The sequence below is a fragment of the Lampetra fluviatilis genome, chromosome 48, assembly GCF_964198595.1.
Source record: "Lampetra fluviatilis chromosome 48, kcLamFluv1.1, whole genome shotgun sequence".
Lineage (NCBI taxonomy): Eukaryota > Metazoa > Chordata > Hyperoartia > Petromyzontiformes > Petromyzontidae > Lampetra > Lampetra fluviatilis.
In genome coordinates this window covers 8,621,951-8,648,085 of record NC_136322.1, presented here as the reverse complement: position 1 = coordinate 8,648,085, position 26,135 = coordinate 8,621,951, and the positions used below count along the sequence as shown (strand labels likewise).

Here is a 26,135-nt window from a genome sequence, read left to right as displayed (position 1 = left end):
TACACTACCATACACTTCACTATACACTACTATACACTACACTACTATACACTACACTACTATACACTACACTATACACTACCATACACTTCACTATACACTACTATACACTACACTACTAGACACTACACTACTATACACTACACTATACACTACCATACACTTCACTATACACTACTATACACTACACTATACACTACCATACACTTCACTATACACTACTATACACTCCACTATACACTACTATACACTACACTACTATACACTACACTACTATACACTACACTATACACTACCATACACTTCACTATACACTACTATACACTACACTATACACTACCATACACTTCACTATACACTACTATACACTACACTACTATACACTACACTACTATACACTACACTATACACTACCATACACTTCACTATACACTACTATACACTACACTACTAGACACTACACTACTATACACTACACTATACACTACCATACACTTCACTATACACTACTATACACTACACTATACACTACCATACACTTCACTATACACTACTATACACTACACTACTATACACTACACTACTATACACTACACTATACACTACCATACACTTCACTATACACTACTATACACTACACTACTATACACTACACTACTATACACTACACTATACACTACCATACACTTCACTATACACTACTATACACTACACTACTAGACACTACACTACTATACACTACACTATACACTACCATACACTTCACTATACACTACTATACACTACACTATACACTACCATACACTTCACTATACACTACTATACACTCCACTATACACTACTATACACTACACTACTATACACTACACTACTATACACTACACTATACACTACCATACACTTCACTATACACTACTATACACTACACTATACACTACCATACACTTCACTATACACTACTATACACTACACTACTATACACTACACTACTATACACTACACTATACACTACCATACACTTCACTATACACTACTATACACTACACTACTATACACTACACTATGCACTACCATACACTTCACTATACACTACTATATACTACACTATACACTACCATACACTTCACTATACACTACTATACACTCCACTACTATGCACGATACTATACACTAAAATACTATACACTACACTATAAACGACTCTATCACGACACTACTATACACTACAATATACACACCGCTATAAACTACACGCAATCTTTGTAAGAACGTAATCAACCAGGTAGGGTGTTGACTGCTATGGTAGCTGACTCTCTGTGTTGTATTGCATTGTATTTCTAAGTTTACGAGGTTTGTTTTTCTCTTTCATTCGTACCTGATGACGATTGCTTGTGTTGCAATCGAAACGTCGTGTGCTACTATTTAATTTATTATTTTCTCTTTCTACGTGACTTTACCCAAAGAGTTACTTATCGTGTTCAGTTTGATGTCCTTCCCCCGCGCGCCTCTGATTTGCACGGTTGGTTACGTGCGGTGCTACAGAAGTTCAACATACAAACATATCATACACGACACTAACCATACACCACACACTTATACACTGAATATTTATACTGGTGGGAACCTCCTGGTTACTCCAGCCCACATGGGAATGATTGTGTCCGTCCGTCAGGGAACTAGAGAACTCGGGAAATGGAACTCAGGAACTAGAACTCGGGAACTAGAACTCGGGAAATGGAACTCGGGAAATGGAACTCAGGAACTAGAACTCGGGAACTGGAACTCGGGAACTAGAACTCGGGAACTAGAACTCGGGAACTAGAACTCGGGAAATGGAACTCGGGAACTAGAACTCGGGAACTAGAACTCGGGAACTGGAACTCGGGAACTAGAACTCGGGAACTAGAACTCGGGAAATGGAACTCGGGAACTAGAACTCGGGAACTAGAACTCGGGAACTAGAACTCGGGAAATGGAACTCGGGAACTAGAACTCGGGAACTAGAACTCGGGAACTGGAACTCGGGAACTAGAACTCGGGAACTACAACTCGGGAACTAGAACTCGGGAAATGGAACTCAGGAACTAGAACTCGGGAACTAGAACTCGGGAACTAGAACTCGGGAACTAGAACTCGGGAACTACAACTCGGGAACTAGAACTCGGGAACTAGAATTCGGGAAATGGAACTCGGGAACTAGAACTCGAAAACTAGAACTCGGGAACTAGAACTCGGGAAATGGAACTCGGGAACTAGAACTCGGGAACTAGAACTCGGGAACTACAACTCGGGAACTAGAACTCGGGAACTGGAACTCGGGAACTAGAACTCGGGAAATGGAACTCGGGAACTAGAACTCGGGAACTAGAACTCGGGAAATGGAACTCGGGAACTAGAACTCGGGAACTAAAACTCGGGAAATGGAACTCAGGAACTAGAACTCAGGGAATGGAACTCGGGAACTAGAACTCGGGAACTAGAACTCGGGAACTAGAACTCGGGAACTAGAACTCAGGAAATGGAACTCGGGAACTAGAACTCGGGAAATGGAACTCGGGAACTAGAACTCGGGAACTAGAACTCGGGAAATGGAACTCAGGAACTAGAACTCAGGAAATGGAACTCGGGAACTAGGACTCGGGAACTAGAACTCGGGAACTAGAACTCGGGAACTAGAACTCGGGAACTAGAACTCGGGAACTAGAACTCAGGAAATGGAACTCGGGAACTAGGACTCGGGAACTAGAACTCGGGAACTAGAACTCGGGAACTAGAACTCGGGAACTAGAACTCAGGAAATGGAACTCGGGAACTAGGACTCGGGAACTAGAACTCGGGAACTAGAACTCGGGAACTGGAACTCAGGAACTAGGCAGGAACTAAAGAACTCGGCCAGGGAACTCGAAAACTCGCGAGAAAACCCGTGCAAACAGAGATAATACAAACTGCACTCACGCAGTCACTCACTTGTGCAACGTCTCCGTTTATTTTTCAAACGACAGTTAAAAGCGAACCTCTCGCACGGTGGCTCTCAACTCCTTTCGTTGGCTATTGTGTACCCCCCCCCCCTTGTTGGATTGTTTCAAACGAATACCCCCGCCCCCTTTGGCTGACCCAACATGGTTGTGAGAAATAAATGTTATGAATAGCGAACATCAATGTTAACCAACTGTGCCATCTTCTTGGTTCTTTCGGTAAAGTCACGTAGAAGGGAAATAATAAAATAATGAAAATAAAACATAATAAAATAATTCTCACGACGTTTCGGCCACAACGCAAGCAGCCGTCCTCAGGTGAAGACCAGGCCTGTCGGGGAGACAGCTTCTGACAGCCCTGTTCTTCATCTGAGGACGGCTGCTTGCGTTGTGGCTGAAATGTCGTGACAATTGTATTTTATTATGTTTTATTTTTATTATTTTATTATTTCCCTTCTACGTGACTTTACCGAAAGAACCAAGAAGATGAATCCCTGCAGTCACGAAAGCTTTACATCGAAATTCAACTGTGCCATTTAGTGAGGTTATATCCTAACTGGCTGATTGTAACTGCAAGCGAATAGATACAAATGAGTTGATTCGTTCACTCTCGCTGGTTACTATTGTAATATATCCATCAACGCCTTATCAGTGCCCTACCTTATTAGAGACCAATTCAGACCTTATTGGTCACCGCGTGCCTTTATACATCTCAACGTTCATTCAACAAAGTCCCATTACAAGGTAGAAACACAGACAAATAATCACGTGTTTTGGCCCGTACTAAAACGGCTGTGCGCCGTATGGACAAGATAACTCGATTTCCCTGCACAAGAATACAGGTAAACCGTCTGAGTGAACAGGTATCGTGTAAAGCCACATTGTTAATGATCAGTTAGTTTAGAAAGGTATTTCATGTAATTCTAGGTCACCACACGGATTTAAATGTTACCGTAGTTAATTTATCCTGGCAGATTCACGCCAGAGGTGGGACAAAGTCATTGTTATGCAAGTCCAAGTCGAGTCGCAAGTCATCAAATTCACGACTCGAGTCTGACTCGAGTCCAAGTCACATGACTCGAGTCCACACCTCTGGTGTATAGTATTGTATAGTGTAGTGTATAGTGTAGTGTATAGTGTAGTGTGTAGTGTATAGTGTAGTGTATAGTGTAGTAGCGTGTAGTAGCGTGTAGCAGAGGTGTGGACTCGAGTCATGTGACTTGGACTCGAGTCAGACTCGAGTCATGAATTTGATGACTTGCGACTCGACTTGGACTTGCATAACAATGACTTTGTCCCACCTATGAGATGTGGACTCGAGTCATGTGACTTGGACTCGAGTCAGACTCGAGTCATGAATTTGATGACTTGCGACTCGACTTGGACTTGCATAACAATGACTTTGTCCCACCTCTGGCGTGTAGTGTATAGTATAGTGTATAGCGTAGTGTATAGTGTAGTGTATAGTGTAGTAGTGTGTAGTGTAGTGTATAGTAGTGTATAGTGTAGTGTATAGTGTAGTGTATATCAGTGTATAGCAGAGGTGGGACAAAGTCATTGTTATGCAAGTCCAAGTCGAGTCGCAAGTCATCAAATTCATGACTCGAGTCTGACTCGAGTCCAAGTCACATGACTCGAGTCCACACCGCAGATTCACGCAACATGATTATTCACATTCTTAGGTTTTTTTCGGTAAAGTCACGTAGGTAAAAAATTAAAATTAATAAAAGTAAAATAGAATAAAAATCACGACGTTATTTTACTTTTATTAATTTTATTTTTTTACCTACGTGACTTTACCGAAAAAACCTAAGAATATGAATCCTTGCAGTCACGAAAGCTTCAAATCTATGATTATTCATCGATGACTCTCACGTATGATATAACTTCACACATTTATAACTCACCTCCGTAAGTACCCGTTGGGACACTGATTGCCACGTACCCCTAGGGGTCCGCTTACCCCCGGTTGAGAACCACTGCAGTCGAGCACATCCAGTGTTAATGTCGTCAGATTTGTATCACCACAGCAGGGGCGGTTTCTTCATTAGGGCGATTGGGCGACGCACCACCAATGTCATTCAACCACAGAGTCACGCTAGCCGTCACTGTCAGCCTCTGGATATAGTCCAATCAGCGTCATGTCACGTTCTGTGGAGTACCGCCTCTTTTTGGGCGATTTCACTACAGCTGAGAATCGCCCCGAGTGGTCCCATAGACTTACATTCAAAGATGTTTTTTTTCGAACGGGGGGGGGCGCTGCAATGCATTCTCTATGGCTTCCGGGAGGGCTCGCACTAACGTGCTTACGTCATCATACGTAAGCACGTTTCATCCAACAATATAATTTGTCGCCACCTAGTGGAATCTTTAATAAAAAAAAACTTGAGTGGTTTGTTTTAATAGTGAGTATAGAAAAAAACAAGATGTATTGTAAGAGTCACTTTATTTTTCATTAATATTAAAGAAGTGAAGTTGCCTTTACATGCTTAAGCTGTTAATTTATTCATTGCATGGGTGGACCTTATCAATCATCCAGACATTTGCCCCCCCTGAGAGATTTTGCAGGAGCCGCCACTGCACCACAGTCGCAGTCTTAGTCTGGCTCACAACAACTTCGGTGGGCGTTACGGCGATGAGTCCCGTGGGTTTCGTAGACTCATTCTCTCCCGCTCTAGCCGACCAAAGCGGTCACATTTGACCAAACTCTTTTACATCAGCCGCACCTTAACAACTCTTAGAACCTCCCAGTTCAACCATTCCACACAACAAAGACTCATTCCTGGCAGGGTTTCAGCCGCACCACCTCTACATAACAAAAGGCTCAGTCCCATTTACACGCACCTTTACATCACAGCCGCACCTAGTTTACACAACAAAGGCTCATTCCTAACAGCGTGCTTCAGCCGCACGGAACCTCACAATAATAATATCCCAGGGCCTACCTTGGCTCCTCCCACCCTCAAGCAGTATATATACAAGGACTGTTTTCTTGGAATTTCTCTCACTTGATACAGCTATCGTGCTGTGACGGTTCCACCTGAAGACGGAAGCTTGTGTTGCCTCCGAAACGTCGTGATTTTTATTTTACTTTTATAAATTTAAATTTTTTACCTACGTGACTTTACCGAAAAAACCTAAGAATATGAATCCTTGCAGTCATGAAAGCTTCAAATCTAAAACTCTCAGTTGTTGCACGTCCACACGAAATACTATCGGCTCCGCCAAAACGCAACCCAGGTGAATCTTTGTAAGTATGTACATTGAACTTCTTTTGGACCGTATGTAGCCAACCATACTAATCGGAGGTGTCGCGAGATGGGGGGGGGGAGAAGAACAACACACCAAACACAAAACACAGTTCGAAAGAAAAGATCCGCTATCTAATGATGTACATTGGCGATCGAGACCGGGAGATTTCTAACACTGTTTTCGCGACCGAGCGAGACGCTGCCGAAAAAGAAATCTCTGGTAGCAGCCGTGGCGACAACCAGGAATGCCGCTTACCGAGCAGCCAGAGAGGATTCAAGTCCGAGCCGCGCTTAACTTCGATCGCGGTAAAAGCGCTCACAACAACGCGCAATTTTCCCCGCCGTTTAAAAAAAAAAAAACGCTCACTCCTAAACGCTGTTCGATAAGAGCCAATGTCTCGGCCTCGTAGCACCGCGGCAGAGCGCTCTGGTCCATTGAACGCACCGAAAAGCCACGTCGCGTGACGTCGTGGAACCTAGGCCTCGGCAAGGTAAGGTAATTTACCCTTTTTACCGGGTAAAAGGGTAAAGGTGTCGACATGCCAAGGGGTAAGGTAAAGGGTAGGGTAAAGGTAGGCTCGTTGCTTTTTAAATCCTTTATATTAAGTTCGCTTGCTTGCTTAGGACCGTGCAAATCTTTCGGTCGTTTTTTAACCCACTTCCCGTGATCCAATCGAGCTGACATTTTTCACACAGACTCGTTGTGCGTGACAATTAATGTTCGTGAAATTTTTTTCCCAAAATTTTACACTTTTTAGGACAAAAATATTACATTTAATTACCAATTGCTAAATGGTGCAATGCAATCATCTGACCCATAGGTGGCAGCCATCTCAAGCCAGAGGACGAGAGGACTCTAGCCGCCACGCATATAAAGGATTTATAGTGAAAAACTTTGTTTTTACGGGTTATACTTGTTACCGTTTATCTTTTACCTTACCTGCTAAAGGGTAAAAGGTAGGGTAGAGCGATTGAATTGTGGTAAGGTAAAAAGTAGGGTAAAGTTTGTCTTGATTTTTTACCGTTTAACTTTTACCTTACCTTGCCGAGGCCTAGTGGAACCTCACGGTGGGACCGAGATGAGTACTGAAACTCAGCGGTGAAGTGTCACGGTGGAGCCAGTGAAATTAGCACGAGTTCACAGCTTGCACAACGCGCATATTGCGTCCGTCACGACAAGTAACCCCCCCCCCCACCCCTATTTACAAATGAAAGAATATTTACAGCCACTATGAGACCTCCTTTACCAGTGGCAAAATATAGTAATAGGTTTTTTACCCTTTCAACTGGTACAAAAACTGACACCTTTATACAAGGCATCAAGTTTGCAATAACCACAACACAAGCAGTCAAAATGCAAACAAAAAGAAACAACTCTGATAATGATATGCACTGTCCTTGAAGTTGATTGGTCCACACCCAAGACAGCTTTTCTTAGAGCCTAGTCTCCATTGGTGTTGGACCAGATGACGCGAAAGGGTAAAAAACCTATTTCTACAATATCTACACCCGTTTAAATCGTTCACATGAGGTTCACCAAGTAAACAAGCGAGAGCAAACGCGAGGCATGCGGGGAGAGCGATGACCGATATTAAGAAGCACTCGCTCCAAACCAACGCGCAAGCCAGACTGTCTTTCAAAAAGTATGCCAAGGCCTTCTATTGGCAGACAGACCTCCGCGATGATTGGTCGGGAGGCGAGGGTTTGAAAAGTTTGCAGGAAAGATTCAAACGGGGGAAAAAAGCGGGAAACAAAAGTTGAACCCGGAGGTGGCAGTTGGGAACCGTTGGAGGAGGATGGGGATTGGCTGTGGTCAAAACAGTGAGGGGAGGTTAAAAGGGGATGTTCAAGGAAAGAACGAAGCCCGGGCCTAGTGCAGCTGCTGCTGTGTCCATAATAAAGAGGCTTCCGTAATGCAGTCGTCGGTGCCATTACGAATGTGTAATGTGAGGTTATATCCGGGTCGTTGACGGATTACAACTCGTCACGACGATTGGCTCTGCCGGTCCTGGTCCATAGCCAATGGGGGGAAGCCTAGGGGGCGTGGCCCTGACGTGATGGAAAGGTGACAGCTGTTTGTAGAGGATTGGTTCTGCTGGCTTTAGCCACAGCCAATGGGGAGACGAGTCAGGGGCGTGGTCCCGGGAGCCTCTGGAATATTCCACGGAGGTTAACCAGGATTGGTGGAAACGTACCACGTGACCCGGGTATTAAATAGGGGTGGAGACGAACGACACGTGGTCAGAACGGGAACGAACGAAGGAAGGGGGCCACGCGGGAGCGAGGCTCCGGGTTGCCACGTGGCGGTGTGTCTCTCTCTCTATCTATCCCTCTCACACTGCCTGTCAGCAGCGTGAAGGAAAGCTGTAATGCAAAGTTGAATAAAAGACCGGATTCCAGAAGTCGCCTCAATGAGCTTTATTACGAATGTATAAAAGTTAGAGTTATGTAGGACATCTAGCCGGGCCGTCAAAAGAAGCCAGATGGGCAGGATCAATGACGGAATAGAGGCCAATAGAGGGAAGGAGAGGTGGACAGGAAGACGAGAGATGGAGGGACAAGGTTTAGAAGATTTGGAGGGGCACCCCTGGATGGAGGAGGTGGTTAAGAGATCGTGATGCTAGTGGCTCTGAAAGAAATTAGAATCACAAATCGATTTTGCAATTTTACATTTGTGGAGGGGAATAATAAAATAAAACATTAAATACAATTCTCACGACGTTTCAGCCACAACGCAAGCAGCCGTCCTGAGGTGAAGAACAGGGCTGTCGTCATTCAGACGCTGTCTTTCCGACAGCCCTTTTCTTCACCTGAGGACGGCTGCTTGCGTTGTGGCTGAAACGTCGTGAGAATTATTTATTGTTTTATTTTTATTATTTTATTATTTCCCTTCTACGTGACTTTACCGAAAGAACCAAGACGAAGATATCCTCGTCTGTTTACACACGATTCCAAGTCACTCCGCACATATAACGCCCTGGAAAGGATGCTATATACATCCTAAGTAGAATAAAACATGTTTTAAATGTTTCTGCAACTTTATTTTGTAATTGCGCTGCGATCGGTGCAAACACGATCTGCCCCAGCCGACTGCTGCCGCTACAAGGAATTTGATTACCGAACATCGGATTTACGTTTGGGCGGTGATCTCGATTTTCGCGTGCGACACGGCAGTTGCTTTTGATTCGATTTCTACTCGCTTCAGTGCTGTACCCTTTTGTTTCATTTTTTTTGCTTTTTTCATTTCGGTGGTGATCTCGGGGCCACTCTGGCGAATGAGACTCCTCCATCCTGGCCTCTTGAGCTCTCACCCCGGTTTGCACAAAAGAAAACTTTATTTTGGCGGCACGCCAACGGATCTTTTGAACCGACGGATCGACGCAACAGCCGCCCGCCAGAGGTCGCAAACGGGTTTTGATACCCGGCCGCACCAGGGTCGCAAATGGGTACCCGTACCCGGCCGGGTACGGGTACCCGTTCCCTACCCGTACCCGTACCCAGCCGAAATGAGTGACAAACGGTTACTCACCAGCAGAGGTGTGGACTCGAGTCATGTGACTTGGACTCGAGTCAGACTCGAGTCATGAATTTGATGACTTGCGACTCGACTTGGACTTGCATAACAATGACTTTGTCCCACCTCTGCTCACCAGTGACTCACGGCCTACCCGTACCCGGCCGCACCAGGGGCGCAAACGGCTACCCGTACCCGGCCGGGTACGGGTAGCCGGGTATCGGGTAGGGTACGGGTATCGGATACCCGGTTGCGACCTCTGCCGCCCGCTACTCCTGTGCACGTCCCACGCCCTCCAATTCGGTGCAAGTCGAGGGAAGGGACACCTCCTCCTCGCCGGGGCCGATCACCCGTCGGTCCGCGCCGAGGGCGAATTTCTCGTCGTCGCGACGCTCCGTCTTCATGTCCAGCAGCAGCTCCTCCCCGTCGCTGCGGGGACTACCGTCCACGCGCTCTTGCTTCACGGCTGACAAGAGGAAGGTTGGATATCCCTCCTCTTCTTCCTCCTCCTCTTCCTCCTCCTCCTCTTCCTCTTCCTCCTCTTCCTCTTCCTCCTCTTCCTCTTCCTCCTCCTCTTCTTCCTCCTCCTCTTCTTCCTCCTCCTCTTCCTCCTCCTCTTCCTCCTCCTCCTCCTCCTCGCTCCCAGGATTCACCCCCAGCCATGTGTCTCCCCCAGCAGCGACGACGTCTTCATCTTCGCGCTCCTCCTTGACGACGAGCGACACCGCCGCCGGCGCCGGCAACGACGACCCGGCGTCGCTCCCCCCCGACGGCCCGGCCTCCCTCCCCGGCGCGGCGCGCCCGCCGGAAACCTCCTCTCCGGGGGCGCGGCCCGGAACGCCGGACAGCCCCTTCCCGCGCCGGGGCCTCGCCTCCCCGCGGTGAGTCCTCCGGTGGCTGTGCAGCGTCCCCGACTGCGTGAAGCGCTTCCCGCACAGCGCGCACTTGTAGGGCCGCTCGCCCTCGTGCGTCCTGCGGTGGACGTGCAGCGTCCCCGACTGCGAGAACGACTTGCCGCACGCCTCGCACCGGTACGGCTTCTCGCCCGTGTGCGTCCGCCGGTGCCGCCGCAGGTCGCCCGCCTTGGCGAAGCTCTTGCCGCACGCCGGGCAGCCGTGGGGCCGTGCCCCCGTGTGCACGCTGCGGTGGCTCTGCAGGGCCCCCCACTGCGCGAACGCCCGGCCGCACTCGTCGCAAGCGTACGGCCTCTCTCCCGTGTGCGTGCGCACGTGCACGTGCAGCTCTCCCGCCGTGGCGAAGGCCCGGCCGCACTCGGCGCAAGCGTGCGGCCTCTCGCCGGCGTGCGTCCTACGGTGCCGCGCGAGGTTCCCCGGCCGGGCGAAGGCTCCGCCGCACACTGCGCACACGTGCGGCCTGTCGCCCGTGTGCGTGCTCCGGTGGCTGTAGAGGCCTCCGAACTGCGAGAAGCCCTTGCCGCAGACGCCGCAGCGGTAGGGCTTCTCGCCCGTGTGCGTGCGACCGTGGATCCGCAGGTCGCCCGAGTGCTTGAAGGCCCGGCCGCACACGGAGCACGCGAAGGGCTTTTCGCCCGTGTGCACCCGGCGGTGGCGGTGGAGGCCGCCCGAGCGAGAGAAGGTCTTGCCGCAAGCGTCGCAGCTGTAGGGTTTCTCTCCCGTGTGAGTCCGACCGTGGATTTCGAGGTGAGCCGGCAGGCGGAAGGACTTGCCGCAGAGGGCGCACGCGTGCGGCTTGTCGCCGCTGTGCGTGCTGCGGTGCCGGCAGAGGGCCGTCGTGTCGGCGAAGGCTTTGCCGCACACCGGGCAGCCGTAGGGCTTCTCGCCCGTGTGCGTGCGCCGGTGGACGGTGAGGCGGCTGCGCTTGTCCGTGCTGTACGGGCACTCGTCGCAGCGGTGCATGGCGGCGTCGAGTCTCCCGCCACGCCGGGGCCGTCTTCTACCGTGTGCCTTCGGTGAGTAGGTGGGTGAGTAGGTGGGTGAGTAGGTGGGTGAGTAGGGGGGTGGGTGGGTAGGAGGATGAGTAGGTGGATGGGTGACTAGGTGGGTGAGTAGGTGGGTGAGTAGGTGGGTGGGTAGGAGGATGAGTAGGTGGATGGGTGACTAGGTGGGTGAGAAGAAGGGTGGGTAGGAAGATGAGTAGGTGGATGGGTGACTAGGTGGGTGAGTAGGTGGATGAGTAGGTGGGTGAGAAGAATGGTGGGTGGGTAGGAGGATGAGTAGGTTGATGGGTGAGTAGGTGGGTGAGAAGAAGGGTGAGTAGGGGGGTGGGTAGGAGGATGAGTAGGTGGATGGGTGACTAGGTGGGTGAGTAGGTTGATGAGTAGGTGGGTGAGTAGGTGGATGAGTAGGTGGGTGAGAAGGTGGGTGAGAAGGGTGAGTAGGGGGGTGGGTGGGTAGGTGAGAAGAAGGGTGGGTGGGTAGGAGGATGAGTAGGTGGATGGGTGACTGGATGGGTGACTAGGTGGGTGAGTAGATGGGTGAGTAGGTGGGTGAGAAGAAGGGTGGGTGGGTAGGAGGATGAGTAGGTGGATGGGTGACTAGGTGGATGAGTAGGTGGGTGAGCAGATAGGCGAGTAGGCGGGCGATTAGTTGGGCGAGCGAGTGAGCCGGCGAGCGAGCGAGCGAGCTGGTCACTTCCTTCATCTCACTTCCCGCCTCTCATTCCCTCACGCTCTTCTCTGCCACCCTCTTCCCGCGACCTCTCCGTGGCCGTCGCGTGAATGGCGGCGGTTGCCGTCATTGCTGCCTCGTGTAGCCCAGCGACGGGGACCTGGGAGCCCAGCGAACGAGGCTCTCGGCTCGTCGCCCGGCGCCCTCCCCAGAAGGCCGTGCGGCCGGCTGGCGGGTCGCGCGCCTTCGCTAGGGAGGCGGCCAGGTCGAGCTCGTCCGAGGTGCGGCGTGGAGGCCCAGGACTGGGTAACGGTGGGGGCGATGGAGATCGTCGCAACAACCTCGACCGCTCCCCTGCGTGGTCGCGACAGGAAGCACGCGCGAGTGAGTGAGAGAGAGAGTGTGAGGGTGAGTGAGTGAGTGTGTGAGAGCGTGAGTGAGAGTGTGAGTGAGTGCGTGAGTGAGAGTGAGTGTGTGAGCGTGAGTGAGAGAGGGTGAGAGCGTGAGTGAGTGAGAGGGAGAGTGTGAGAGTGAGTAAGTGTGTGAGTCTGTGAGAGCGTGAGTGAGAGAGAGTGTGAGTGAGTGAGTGTGTGAGAGCGTGAGTGAGAGTGAGTGAGTAAGTGTGTGAATCTGCGAGAGCGTGAGTGAGAGTGTGAGGGTGAGTGAGTGAGTGTGTGAGAGCGTGAGTGAGAGTGTGAGTGAGTGTGTGTGTGAGAGCGTGAGTGAGAGAGTGAGTGAGTGTGTGTGTGAGAGCGTCAGTGAGAGTGAGTGAGTGTGTGAGTGTGTGAGAGCGTGAGTGAGTATGCGAGTCTGTGAGAGCGTGAGTGAGTCTGTGAGAACGTGAGTGAGAGAGAGTGTGAGTGAGTGAGTGTGTGAGAGCGTGAGTGAGTGAGAGTGAGCGAGTGTGTGAATCTGCGAGAGCGTGAGTGAGAGTGTGAGTGAGTCAGTGTGTGAGAGCGTGAGTGAGTAAGTGTGTGAGTCTGTGAGAGCGTGAGTGAGAGTGTGAGTGAGTGTGTGTGTGAGAGCGTGAGTGAGAGTGTGAGTGAGTGTGTGTGTGAGAGCGTCAGTGAGAGAGTGAGTGTGTGAGAGCGTGAGTGAGTGAGTATGCGAGTCTGTGAGAGCATGAGTGAGTGAGTCTGTGAGAACGTGAGTGAGAGAGAGTGAGTGTGTGAGCGTGAGTGAGTGAGAGCGAGTAAGTGTGTGAGTGAGTGTGAGAGCGTGAGTGAGTGAGAGTGAGCGACTAAGTGTGTGAGTCTGTGAGAGCGTGAGTGAGAGTGAGTGTGTGTGTGAGAGCGTCAGTGAGAGTGAGTGTGTGAGAGCGTGAGTGAGTGAGTATGCGAGTCTGTGAGAGCGTGAGTGAGTGAGTGAGTCTGTGAGAACGTGAGTGAGTGAGAGTGAGTGAGTGAGTGAGTGAGAGTGAGCGAGTAAGTGTGTGAGTGAGTGTGTGAGCGTGAGTGAGTGAGAGTGAGCGAGTAAGTGTGTGAGTGAGTGTGTGAGCGTGAGTCTGTGAGAACGTGAGTGAGAGAGAGTGAGTGTGTGAGCGTGAGTGAGAGTGAGCGAGTAAGTGTGTGAGTGAGTCTGTGAGAGCGTGAGTGAGTGAGTGAGTCTGTGAGAACGTGAGTGAGTGAGCGTGAGTGAGTGAGAGTGAGTGTGAGAGCGTGAGTGAGTGAGAGTGAGCGAGTAAGTGTGTGAGTGAGTGTGAGAGCGTGAGTGAGTGAGTCTGTGAGAACGTGAGTGAGAGAAAGTGAGTGTGTGAGCGTGAGTGAGTGAGAGTGAGTGAGTGAGAGTGAGCGAGTAAGTGTGTGAGTGAGTGTGAGAGCGTGAGTGAGTGAGAGTGAGCGAGTAAGTGTGTGAGTGAGTCTGTGAGAGCGTGAGTGAGTGAGTCTGTGAGAACGTGAGTGAGAGTGAGTGAGAGTGAGCGAGTAAGTGTGTGAGTGAGTGTGAGAGCGTGAGTGAGAGTGTGAGTGAGTGAGTGTGAGAGCGTGAGTGAGTGAGAGTGAGCGAGTAAGTGTGTGAGTGAGTGTGAGTGAGTGAGTCTGTGAGAACGTGAGTGAGTGAGAGTGAGTGAGTGAGAGTGAGCGAGTAAGTGTGTGAGTGAGTGTGAGAGCGTGAGTGAGAGTGAGTGTGTGAGTGTGAGTGAGTGAGAGTGAGCGAGTAAGTGTGTGAGTCTGCGCGACGCGTGGAAATCCCGGCCGTGGAACTGCTTGCGGATACTTTCACGACGTCCGGTGGTCCGGGCACCTATGTAGACACGGAAACAAACCAAGACAGAGATTCCCCCCCCGTTTAGCCTTGACAGACCGTAGGGGCAAGTGCTGTTAGCGAGTAGCAGCACCGATGAAGGCCGACACGGCACGCGAGCGGGTGGGTGGCCAGCACCACGTAAGGGCCTGCCTTGCCTCCCCCATGTTTGAGGCTGAGTCGACCTGGGGGAAGCCCAGGACCGGTTCAGATAATCGTCACCGGTCATATTAGCCGTGAGCGGGAATCGAACTCGGGTCGCCGGGTTCGTAGCGCGGCGTAGCGCTGACCGCCACACGCACAAAGTAGCCGGCATCGGACTAAACATCAACCAATGCTGAGAAATCGCTCTTGCATATTACTCAATTTGGGATTATACAGCAGCAGCATTGCCCCCGAATACTGTCACGGTGGCTAGGAGATGTTGACTACCTCGCCTGGTACGCAGGAGGTCGTGGGCTTGATCCCGACCTTGACGACTGCTGCTGCTGTATATTTGGAGTCTGCGTTTCTCTCATCATTATCACGATGGGCTAGGAGATGTTGACTACCTCGCCTGGTACGCAGGAGGTCGTGGGTTCGATCCCGACCCTGACGATGCCTGCTGCTGCTGCTGTATATTTGGAGTCTGCGTCTCTCTCTCTCATCATCATCACGGTGGCTAGGAGATGTTGACTACCTCGCCTGGTACGCAGGAGGTCGTGGGTTCGATCCAGACCCCTGACGACGCCTGCTGCTGCTGTATATTTGGAGTCTGCGTCTCTCTCATCATTATCACGGTGGCTAGGAGATGTTGACTATCTCGCCTGGTGTACAGGAGGTCGTGGGTTCGATCCCGACCTTGACGCCTGCTGCTGCTGTATATTTGGAGTCTGCGTCTCTCTCTCATCATCATCACGGTGGGCTAGGAGATGTTGACTACCTCGCCTGGTACGCAGGAGGTCCTGGGGTCTCTCTCTCTCCCCGTGGTTGCGTGGATTTGTCTCTGGGTCCTCCCGATTTGTCCCACTACAAAAATAATCTCACGCGTTGAGAGAATTTTGTCCGTCTCTCGCGTCCCCGTGTCTGCGTGTCTCTGTGCCTGTGTTTGTCTCTGTGTCTGTCTCCCCGTGTCTCTGTCTTCGTGTCTCTGTCCCTGTGTCTGTCACTGTCACTGTCACCGTGTCTCTGTCCCCGTGTCTGTCTGTCTCCGTTTCTGTCCCCGTGTCTCTGTGCCCGTGTCTCTGTGTGTCTTATGTGTGTCTGTGTGTGTGTCTGTGTCTGTATGTGTCTCTCTGTGTGTGTGTCTGTGTGTGTGTCTGTGTGGTGTATGTCTGTCTGTGTGTGTGTCTGTCTGTGTGTCTCTGTGTGTGTCTGTGTGGTGTTTGTGTGTCTCTGTGTCAGTGTGTGTCTGTGTGTGTCTGTGTGGTGTTTGTGTGTCTCTGTGTCAGTGTGTGTCTGTGTGTGTGTCTGTCTCTGTCTGTGTCTCTGTGTGTGTGTGTCTGTGTGTGTGTCTCTGTGTGTGTGTCTGTCTGTGCCTGTGTGTCTGTGTGTGTGTCTCTGTGTGTGTCAGTGTGTGTCTGTGTGCCTGTGTGTGTGTCTGTGTGGTGTGTGTGTCTCTGTGTCAGTGTGTGTCTGTGTGTCTCTGTGTGTGTCTGTGTGTGTCTCTGTGTGTGTCAGTGTGTGTCTGTGTGTGTCTCTGTGTCAGTGTGTGTCTGTGTGTCTCTGTGTGTGTGTCTGTCTGTGTCTGTCTCTGTGTGTGTCAGTGTGTGTCTGTGTGTGTGTGTCTCTGTGTCAGTGTGTGTCTGTGTGTCTCTGTGTGTGTCTGTCTGTGTCTGTCTCTGTGTGTGTCTCTGTATGTGTCAGTGTGTGTGTCAGTGTGTGTGTCTGTGTGTGTATGTGTGTCTCTGTGTGTGTGTGTCTGTGTGGTGTGTGTGTCTCTGTGTCAGTGTGTGTATGTGTGTCTCTGTGTGTGTCTGTGTGTGTGTCTGTGTGTGTGTCTCTGTGTGTGTCAGTGTGTGTGTCTGTGTGTGTGTCTGTGTGTGTCTGTGTGTGTGTGTCTCTGTGTCAGTGTGTGTCTGTGTGTCTCTGTGTGTGTGTCTGTCTGTGTCTGTCTCTGTGTGTGTCTCTGTGTGTGTCAGTGTGTGTCTGTGTGTGTGTCTCTGTGTCAGTGTGTGTCTGTGTGTCTCTGTGTGTGTGTCTGTCTGTGTCTGTCTCTGTGTGTGTCTCTGTGTGTGTCAGTGTGTGTCTGTGTGTGTGTGTCTCTGTGACAGTGTGTCTGTGTGTCTCTGTGTGTGTGTATGTCTGTGTGTCTCTGTGTCTGTCTCTGTGTGTGTCAGTGTGTGTCTGTGTGTGTGTCTCTGTGTCAGTGTGTGTCTGTGTCTCTGTGTGTGTCTGTCTCTGTGTCTGTCTCTGTGTGTGTCAGTGTGTGTGTCTGTGTGTGTCTCTGTGTCAGTGTGTGTCTGTGTGTGTCTGTGTGTGTCTGTCTGTGTCTGTGTGTGTCTCTGTGTGTGTGTCTGTCTGTGTCTGTCTCTGTGTGTCTCTGTGCGTGTCAGTGTGTGTGTCTGTCTGTGTCTGTCTCTGTGTGTGTCTCTGTGTGTGTCAGTGTGTGTGTCTGTGTGTGTATGTGTCTGTCTGTCTGTCTGTGTCTCCGCGTCTCTCACCGTTTCCCAAGACGCGACGCCGCCACCTCCACCGCAGTCCCCGCGTGACGTCAGCGGCGGGATACACAAATGTCGTCATCGACACGGCTACCTTGTACAGTTATTACGTCATATGTTGCCTCTCAAAAATTTGACCGAAACGTCGCCTATTTTTTTATGCGAAGGCCCATTGCCCGAAACGTCGCCTATTATCTACTCTTATCTTTTAAGCTCACCGAATGATGTGTTTTTATTTTTAAAACGGCCCTGAATCGTTTTCTAAAGTGACGTCATGTTGATGACTCGATTAATTTGCCTCCGCAAAAAAAACAAGAGCGACATGACGTCATTTAGTTGTGCAAAACACGAGCGCCATCTTGGCAAGGGGGCACAGAGTCTACCCTGGGTCTCCCCTAGGTCGGCTCAGCCTCAAACGAGTATCTGGTGTAACGGTGGTGTGGAATTAAACGTCGCCAACACTGGGAAGACAAAGGCGGCCGGGCGTGGTGCTGGCCACCCACCTCCGTTTGCCGCAGTGCCGCTCGCTTAACGGCACTTGCCCCAACAGTATTTGAGGGCTACACGGGCGATCTTTGCCTTTATGTCGACTGCGTTGGGTTTTGTGTTAAATATCTACAAAATATTCTCGGTTATTTCGGTAAAGTCATCACGTAGAATGGAAATAATAAAATAATAAAAATATAAAACAATAAAATTATCACGACGTTTCGACTGCAACACAAGCGAACCATCATCAGGCGTGAAATTAACCCGGCAAGAGAAAATGTTCTTGCTGAGAATTTGTATTGTTTTATATTTTTTATTATTTTATTATTTCCCTTCTACGTGATGACTTTACCGAAAGAACCAAGAAGATGAATCCCTGCAGTCACGAAAGAAGCTTTAAATGAAAAATATCTACACAATGTTTACGCACGAACTTGTACAATGAGTCATTAAAAGAGGGTCCCACCCACGGTGGCCTATGCAGATATGGGATTAGTCACATTGTCCATAAATATGCGAAATTCCTCTGTTGATATGCAAATTCTTTTGTCAAGGCTCCCTCCCCCTCCAACCCAGCTTAAATATACGCTGCCAAGCTTGGTGGTGCTCATTCAGACGCTGTCTTTCCGACAGCCCTGTTCTTCTTCACCTGAGGACGGCTGCTTGCGTTGTGGCCAAAACGTCGTGAGAATTGCATTTAATTGTTTTATTTTCATTATTTTATAATTTCCCTTCTACGTGACTTTACTGAGAATTTTATTGTTTTATATTTTTTATTATTTTATTATTTCCCTTCTACGTGATGACTTTACCGAAAGAACCAAGAAGATGAATCCCTGCAGTCACGAAAGAAGCTTTAAATCGAAAAATATACAGGTTGCTTCAAAAACACGTTAACACTTCCGAGAATTTGCAACAAATACCACAAGGAGTGTGCCTCTGGAGACCACCTGGAGAAGATTCCAGGCACGTGGTGACAATGATGGCGAACACGTGGAGACTCATCTCCTTGGTTCTTTCGGTAAAGTCACGTAGAATGGAAATAATAAAACATAATAAAATAATTCTCACGACGTTTCGGCCACAACGCAAGCAGCCGTCCTCAGGTGGAGAGCAGGTCTGTCGAGACTCTGTGTTCTCGACAGACCTGCTCTCCACCTGATGACGGCTGCTTGCGTTGTGGCCGAAACGTCGTGAGAATTATGTTATTATGTTTTATTTTTATTATTTCCATTCTACGCGACTTTACCGAAAGAACCAAGAAGATGAATCCCTGCATTCACGAAAGCTTTAAAACGTGGAGACTCTTTGACATTTGTAAGCTATTAACATACATTTGTTATGTTACAGTGTGTCATCCGTTCTTTTTAAATCCTTTATATTAACTTTGCTTGCTTGCTTGCGTGCTTGCTTGCTTACGACCGTGCAAATCTTTCGGTCGTTTTTTAACCCACTTCCCGTGATCCAATCGAGCTGACATTTTCCACACAGACTCGTTGAGCGTGACAATTAATTTTCGTGAAAATTTTTTCCAAAATGTTACACTGTTTAGGGAAAAAAAAAGTAAATATTTAATTACCAATTGCTTAATGCTGGCAGACAATCATCTGACCCATAGGTGGCAGCCATCTCAAGCCAGAGGACGAGAGGACTCTAGCCGCCACGCATATAAAGGATTTCTAGTGAAAAACTTTGTTTTTACGGGTTAATTTTTCCAGATGTAGTGACTGGAAATGTCACCGTGTGGTGCCGGGCCTGCGAGGCCACGGCGGGATGTCTACTGTTGTGTGTACACCCTGGACACGGGCTGTAGTACCAGTGTAATGGGTTCCAGAGACACTCTTCATAGGCAACTTCTTTATTACAACACACCACTCCAACAGTACTAACACAGCCTGGGGACACAGCCTACTTGTAGCGTGCCTGACGCTGGCTACACTCTCGGGTCCTCCGGCTACAATTACCCTAGGGGAGGCTACCTGACCCGACCCAGCCAAGGTGCAGGTCTAGACTGTGGCTTCCACGGACCTCGCCCTTACAAGGGCGTAGAGCCGGGAGTCCCAGAGTCCCACCACTGGCCCGCACAGCGTCCCGGCCCTTAGAAGCACAAGCGGGACGAGGGGGTCCAGGGTCCTAGCTGGCCGGTCTTGGATCTTCAGCTGCGACTGGCCCCGATCGGCCAGGGAGCAACCCTTTTATGCCTCTTGCCCATCGAGGGGTGGGGTTGTGTGCACACCCAGATATCCCACAGAGCACACACAGCCCCCCCCGTTGGTGGCGCCAAGGTGCTTAGCTGTCTGGGTTGCCTGGGATCCTAGGGCCTGGCGCCGAGGGCTTAGCTGTCTAGGATCCTAGAGCCCCCAGCAGCCCCCCCTCCCCTCTTGGGCTGGCACAGTGGCGCCTCCCCTGGGGGTCCAGGTACCTGCAGATGAGCCCTGTCCACCACTGCTGGTAAGTGTGGCCCATCTATGGCACTACATTTGTAAAAGGTTTCAGTTTGGTGTATTAACATCTTAAAACCTTTACACTATGAGATCTCTTTTACCAGTGGCAAAATATAATGGTAGGTTTTTACCCTTTTAACTGGTACAAAACTGACACCAGATGACACCAGAAGGCGTACGCCTTCTGGTGTCATCTGGCCCTACACCAATGGGGACTAAGCTCTAAAGAAAGCCGTCTCGGGTGTGGGCCAATCAACTTAAAGGACAGTGCATATTATTATCCTTATCAGAGTTGCTTCTTTTTGTTTGCTTTATTGACTACTTGTGTTGTGGTCATTGCAAACATGATGCCTTGAATAAAGGTGTCAGTTTTGTACCAGTTAAAAGGGTAAAAACCTACCATTATATCTTAAAACCTGTTTTGTTGCCAGAAAAAAAGGAGAAAACCTATTCTCATACTCATGGTATTTGTTATTGACATTCAGTGACTAGCGCAGAATCCCAATAACATCGCACCGTACGGGTTCAGATCAAGGGGGCCCATTCCTCCCAATCACGCCTCTCCAGGTATCTCCATCGTTTCCCACGTGGGCATTGAAGTGGCCCAGTGAGACTATGGAGTCGGTCGGCGACACGCTGTCAAGCACTGCACCCACCATCTTCAACAAGTATAACCCGTAAAAACAAAGTTTTTCACTATAAATCCTTTATATGCGTGGCGGCTAGAGTCCTCTCGTCCTCTGGCTTGAGATGGCTGCCACCTATGGGTCAGATGATTGCATTGCACCATTAAGCAATTGGATCACGGGAAGTGGGTTAAAAAACGACCGAAAGATTTGCACGGTCCTAAGCAAGCAAGCGAACTTAATATAAAGGATTTAAAAAGGCCGAATACTCTGAACTAATATGTGGTGCACAAGCACAGTCAACAGTCAGTTTTCCTATCTGAGACCCGAAGTTTCATTGAGGTGACCCTCTCACCCACTGAGACAAACTCCAACTGAACAGCACCCAGCTGGGGGCTTGTGAATACACCCACACCCACCCAGGGCCTCTCGCCAGGGGTTACTCCGGAATAGGAGACCACCTCCGGTCGACAAGTTTGGTTCCAGTACCAATGCTGTATGTGGAAGTGAGGCCGACAATATCTAGTCAGTACCTTTCCAAATCCTCCACCAGCTCTGGCTCCTTCCTCCCCAGTGACGTTGACATTCCACGTCCGAATAGCCAGTGTCCATCGCCAAGGCCCAGTCCGTAAATAAAGATTCTGTTTTCTGCCTACACACATCGCGTCTGCAGATGACAGATCCGTGTTTGGAGAAACGCTACTCGGTTAATTCTACCACGAGTGTCCTCTGGTGATTCCAGAGATATTTTATTTTACCATAATCCCCCACTCCTTGTCTCACATCAAGTGCAAGGACATCTAGCGAATTTCCAGACCACGCGGGTTTGTACCCATGTCACTGTCCTCCTGCTGCTGCCTAATGTTTGATGACGTTGCCTTCTGATCCTTGTGAGACCGCTCGTGCTCATGCAGGTTGTCCAGCTCCGTGAACGCCTCGCCACACTCTGAACACAGCAGTGGCTTCTTGTCCTTGTGAGTCCTCTCGTGCTGATGCAGGCTGTCCAACTCCGTGAACGCCTCGCCGCACTGTGAACACAGCAGTGGCTTCTTGTCCTTGTGAGTCCTCTCGTGCCGACGCAGGTTGTCCAGCTCCGTGAACGCGTCGCCACACTCTGCACACAGCAGCGGCTTCTTGTCCTTGTGAGTCCTCTCATGCTGAAGCAGGCTGTCCAGCTCCATAAACTCCTCGCCGCACTCTGAACACAGCAGTGGCTTCTGCTCCTTGTGAGTCTTTTCATGCCGACGCAGTCTGTCCAGCTCCGTGAACTCCTCGCCACACTCTGAACACAGCAGTGGCTTTTTGTCCTTGTGAATCCTCTCGTGCTCATGCAGGCTGTCCAGTTCCGTGAACGCCTCGCCACACTCTGAACACAGCAGTGGCTTCTGCTCCTTGTCCTTGTGAGTCCTCTTGTGCCGACGCAGTCTGTCCAGCTCCGTGAACTCCGCGCCGCACTCGGAGCAAGCGTGCGGCGCGTCGTCGGCGTGCGTCTTCTCGTGCGTACGGAGGTTGCTCAACATTGTGTACGACCTCTCGCATCGCTTGCACTTGTAGCCTTTCTTCTTACAAAGGTGAACCCTTTGGTGGCTGCACAGATCCTTGGCGTGCGCGAACGCCTTGTCGCACGCGTCGCACTCGAACGGCTTCTCGCCCCGAACGCTCTCCGGGCTGGCGAACACCTTGGCGCACACGGGGCCCTCGTAGCTACTCTCGGAGGTGTGCGACTTCTCGTGCATTCTGAGGGAGCCGGAGTGTGTGAAAACCTTGCCGCACGTAGCGCACTTGTAGGGCTTCTCGCCCGTGTGCATCCTCTCGTGGTTGCTGAGCGTGCGCCGGCAGTAGATGCTGTAGGAGCACCACCCGCACTGGTAGTACTCCTCGGTCCGCCGCCCGTGCTGCTTCATGTGGTCCTGAAGCGCCGCGTGGCTGATGAGCACCCACTTGCACAGGGGGCACTGCAGCAGCTTCTTCTCGTCCGACATCGCGCCCTGCAAGCGGGGGGGGGGGGAGGGCACAAGCGTGTCGACGTGTGTACGTTGAACTTATTTATCATCGTACGTAGCCAACCGCGCCAATCGGAGGTACAGGGGGAAGGACAACAAAGCACGCGAAAAAATAGTAGTATTAAAGAAATGAGCTATCAATGTAGTACAGTGTCGTGTATAGTTGTGTATCGTATAGTAGTGTATAGTTGGGTCGTGTGGCCCGCATGCCCAGCCACCGCATGCCTAAACAGCTTTTGTTTGGCCGGATAGAGGGGTCTAAATGGGTGCGGCATGGGCTATAGAAGAGATGGAGTGATGTGGTACAGGAGGATATGGAGCTAAGTGGACTTGCCGATGACTGGTACCAGCGGTGTCAAGATCGGCCTCAGTGGAGGAGGCTCGTGAAGGACGCTGCTGCTGGGCAGTTGGAGGCAGTCGCCCTCCAACAATAACGAGCGGAGCACCGGGCAGCTAAAACACAGCAAGCTGGCACAGTAAGGGGCACAGGTGGTGCTGTTTTTTCCTGGATTTTTCTGTTTGCGCGTAATCACTTTAAGATGTTCTTGTTCATGTTTTTGTTTGCACCCGATTCAAGAGCCGAATGGTTCACAGGGCTATACAAAATAAATGAAACTGAAATTTCAGTCAGTCGACCCGTGGCACCTGCTGGGTCATCCCCTTCACCTCCTGCCAGCGGGCGTTCAACACTTCACGTGGCCTCAACGTGCACATAGCCTGGCACAAGCGCCGTGGTGACATCACCGCCACTTGGTGGCGAATGGCGGTTGATGAAAATAGTGGTGTGTATAGCGTAGTATAGTGTAGAGCAGTGTAGCGGTGCATATTGTAAGTGCAGTATATAGTGTATTTAATAGTGTAGTAGTGGTGTGTAGTCTAGTAGTATAGCGTAGTGTATAGTAGTGTATGTTGTAAGTGTAGTATTAGTGGTAGGAACGAAGTGGACCAGCCTACAATAGATTATATCGTCCGTCCGTCCGATGTCCGATTAGGTGTAGCAACATCGCCCCCTACTGCAAACACTTGGCAGGACACTACAAAAACCTTTAGACTCAGTGACGCTTTCCTGGCTAAACAAGTGTAACATTCCCTTATAATTCCCTGAGATAGTTTTTAATTTAAACATTTAAATTAAAAATTAACTCACTGCGGCCTAAAGCCTACAGCTAGGCCTAAAGCCTAGAACTAGGCCTCAAACTCTCCCTTCGTATCGTACCCCCGCCATTTCATTTTATTATAGCCATTCATTTGTTCGTTCCTACCAGCCCACCCCGCAGGGACCTGTTTAGTGTAGTGTATAGAAATGTAGTATTGTAGTGTATAGTGTACCATGTAGCAGAGGTGTGGACTCGAGTCATGTGACTTGGACTCGAGTCAGACTCGAGTCATTAATTTGATGACTTGCGACTCGACTTGGACTTGCATAACAATGACTTTGTCCCACCTCTGCCATGTAGTAGTGTATAGTTGTGTAGTGTATAATAGTGGTGCGTGTATAGTGTAGTAGTGTATATTGTAAGTGTAGTATATATCGTAGTGTTTTCTGAAGTGTCGTGTATAGTAGTGTAGTGCAGTGTATAGTGTAGTAGTGGTGTGTATAGTGTAGTGTATAATGTACTGAATAGTGTAGCGTATAGTAGTGTACTGCCCTGATAATATATGCATTGCTGTATGTTTTTCATCACTTTGATATAACACACGAACAGGAGGTACTGTATTCCGATTCATATCCACTCGACACTCTCTGACCTATTTGCAATGAAACTCAACTTTTATAAAGTTGTTACCAGGTAAGGACCCACTGAACAATGTAGCTATTTTTCAGAAGCGACCTGGTCCGTCACAAACGATATGCTCAACGAAGTGGGCTTATCACCACGTGGAAATCTTATAGCAGCAGCCATCTCCTAGCCACAGCGGCGTCTTCTTCGATAAAGGCCCACTGCCCGAAACGTCGGCCGTTTCCCCCCACCCCCTCATCAAGGCTCCACACGCGCGCACGACGCTGCTGCTGCTGCTGCTGTTGTTTTTGTTGCACATCTTACCCAACCCCAGCAGCATCACCAGAGGTCGCAAACGGGTTTTGATTCCTTACCCCCCGTACCCGGCCGCACCAGGGTCGCAAACTCTCCCACTCACTCACTCACCCACTCACCCTCTCACTCACTCACTCACCCACCCACCAATTCAGCTACTCACTCACCCACCCACTCACTCACTCACGAACTCACAAACTCACTCACTCACCCACTCACTCACTCACCCACTCACCCACGCACCCACTTACTCACCGACCAACCAGAGGTCGCAAACGGGTTTTGATTCCTTACCCGTACCCGGCCGCACCAGGGTCGCAAACGGGTACCCGTACCCGGCCGTACCCGTACCCTACCCGGCCGGGTATCGGGTACCCGATTGCGACCTCTGGGATGAAGCCACGTTGCAGGCGCGGGTGGGTTGATTCTAGGAACTTGAATTGTGAGAAGAGACAAGACGTTGGGAAATGAGTGACAATCACGGTGACTCACCAGTGACTCACGGCCTACCCGTACCCGGCCGCACCAGGGTCGCAAACTCTCCCACTCACTCACCCACCCACTAATTCAGCTACTCACTCACCCACCCACTCACCCACTCACGAACTCACTCACTCACCCACCCACTAATTCAGCTACTCACTCACCCACTCACCCACCCACACACTCACCCACCCACTCACCCTCTCACTCACTCACCCACCCACCCACTCACTCACTCACCCACTCACGAACTCACTCACTCACCCACTCACTAATTCAGCTACTCACTCACCCACCCACTCACTCACCCACCCACTTACTCACCCACCAACCAGAGGTCGCAAACAGGTTTTCATTCCTTACCCATACCTGTACCCGGCCGCACCAGGGTCGCAAACGGCTACCCGTACCTGGCCGGGTAGCCGGGTATCGGGTAGGGTACGGGTATCGGGTACCCGGTTGCGACCTCTGCATCGGAGTCGGTCGTTCCGGGTATAGGGGCCTAGTTCAGGGCACCGCACGCAATCTTAACGATGTTGCTACGTCCGTGGCCGGCTGTATCTGCTTATTGCTGCAACAGCAGCATCATCATCATCACCCGGTCAATAGCCGTCAATCCACTGCTAGATGACGGCCATGCTGTTAGGCCGTGTCCATAGGTGGTGGTGGTGGTGATATTTGACCATATTGCACCCCCCAACACACACACGCCGGTCGTAAAGCTGGGGTGATGCCAAGTCCCGAGTTTACCGCACAGCAGCCACTCGAGGCCGCTCTCCTCGGCACCATCATCATCACCATCATTATCCTCACCATCACCATCACCACCATCCTCACCATCACCAC

At 50.3% G+C, this 26,135-nt stretch overlaps 1 protein-coding gene and 2 long non-coding RNA genes across 3 annotated transcripts in view; all 3 read right to left on the bottom strand.

Moving 5' to 3' along the window:
• Window positions 1–5,404: 5,404 nt before the first annotated feature.
• The window catches only part of LOC144948246 (uncharacterized), a 41,336-nt gene continuing 20,605 nt past the window's right edge, over window positions 5,405–26,135 (bottom strand). The window contains exons 7-9 of the mRNA XM_078877670.1: window positions 21,585–22,755; window positions 12,453–12,577; window positions 5,405–11,818 (exon numbers count right to left, since the gene is read on the bottom strand). Coding sequence (XP_078733796.1) covers window positions 10,010–11,818; window positions 12,453–12,577; window positions 21,585–22,755 — 3,105 coding nt within the window. The 3' untranslated portion in view covers window positions 5,405–10,009. The remainder of the gene's footprint in view (window positions 11,819–12,452; window positions 12,578–21,584; window positions 22,756–26,135) is intronic.
• LOC144948324 (uncharacterized) lies at window positions 12,578–17,244 on the bottom strand. The gene is made up of 3 exons (XR_013640139.1): window positions 17,212–17,244; window positions 14,543–14,569; window positions 12,578–12,682 (listed from the first exon to the last, which is right to left on the bottom strand). It is a non-coding gene; the product is annotated as an uncharacterized LOC144948324 (long non-coding RNA).
• Window positions 19,544–20,869, bottom strand: LOC144948325 (uncharacterized). Its single transcript, XR_013640140.1, has 2 exons — window positions 20,558–20,869; window positions 19,544–20,217 (listed from the first exon to the last, which is right to left on the bottom strand). It is a non-coding gene; the product is annotated as an uncharacterized LOC144948325 (long non-coding RNA).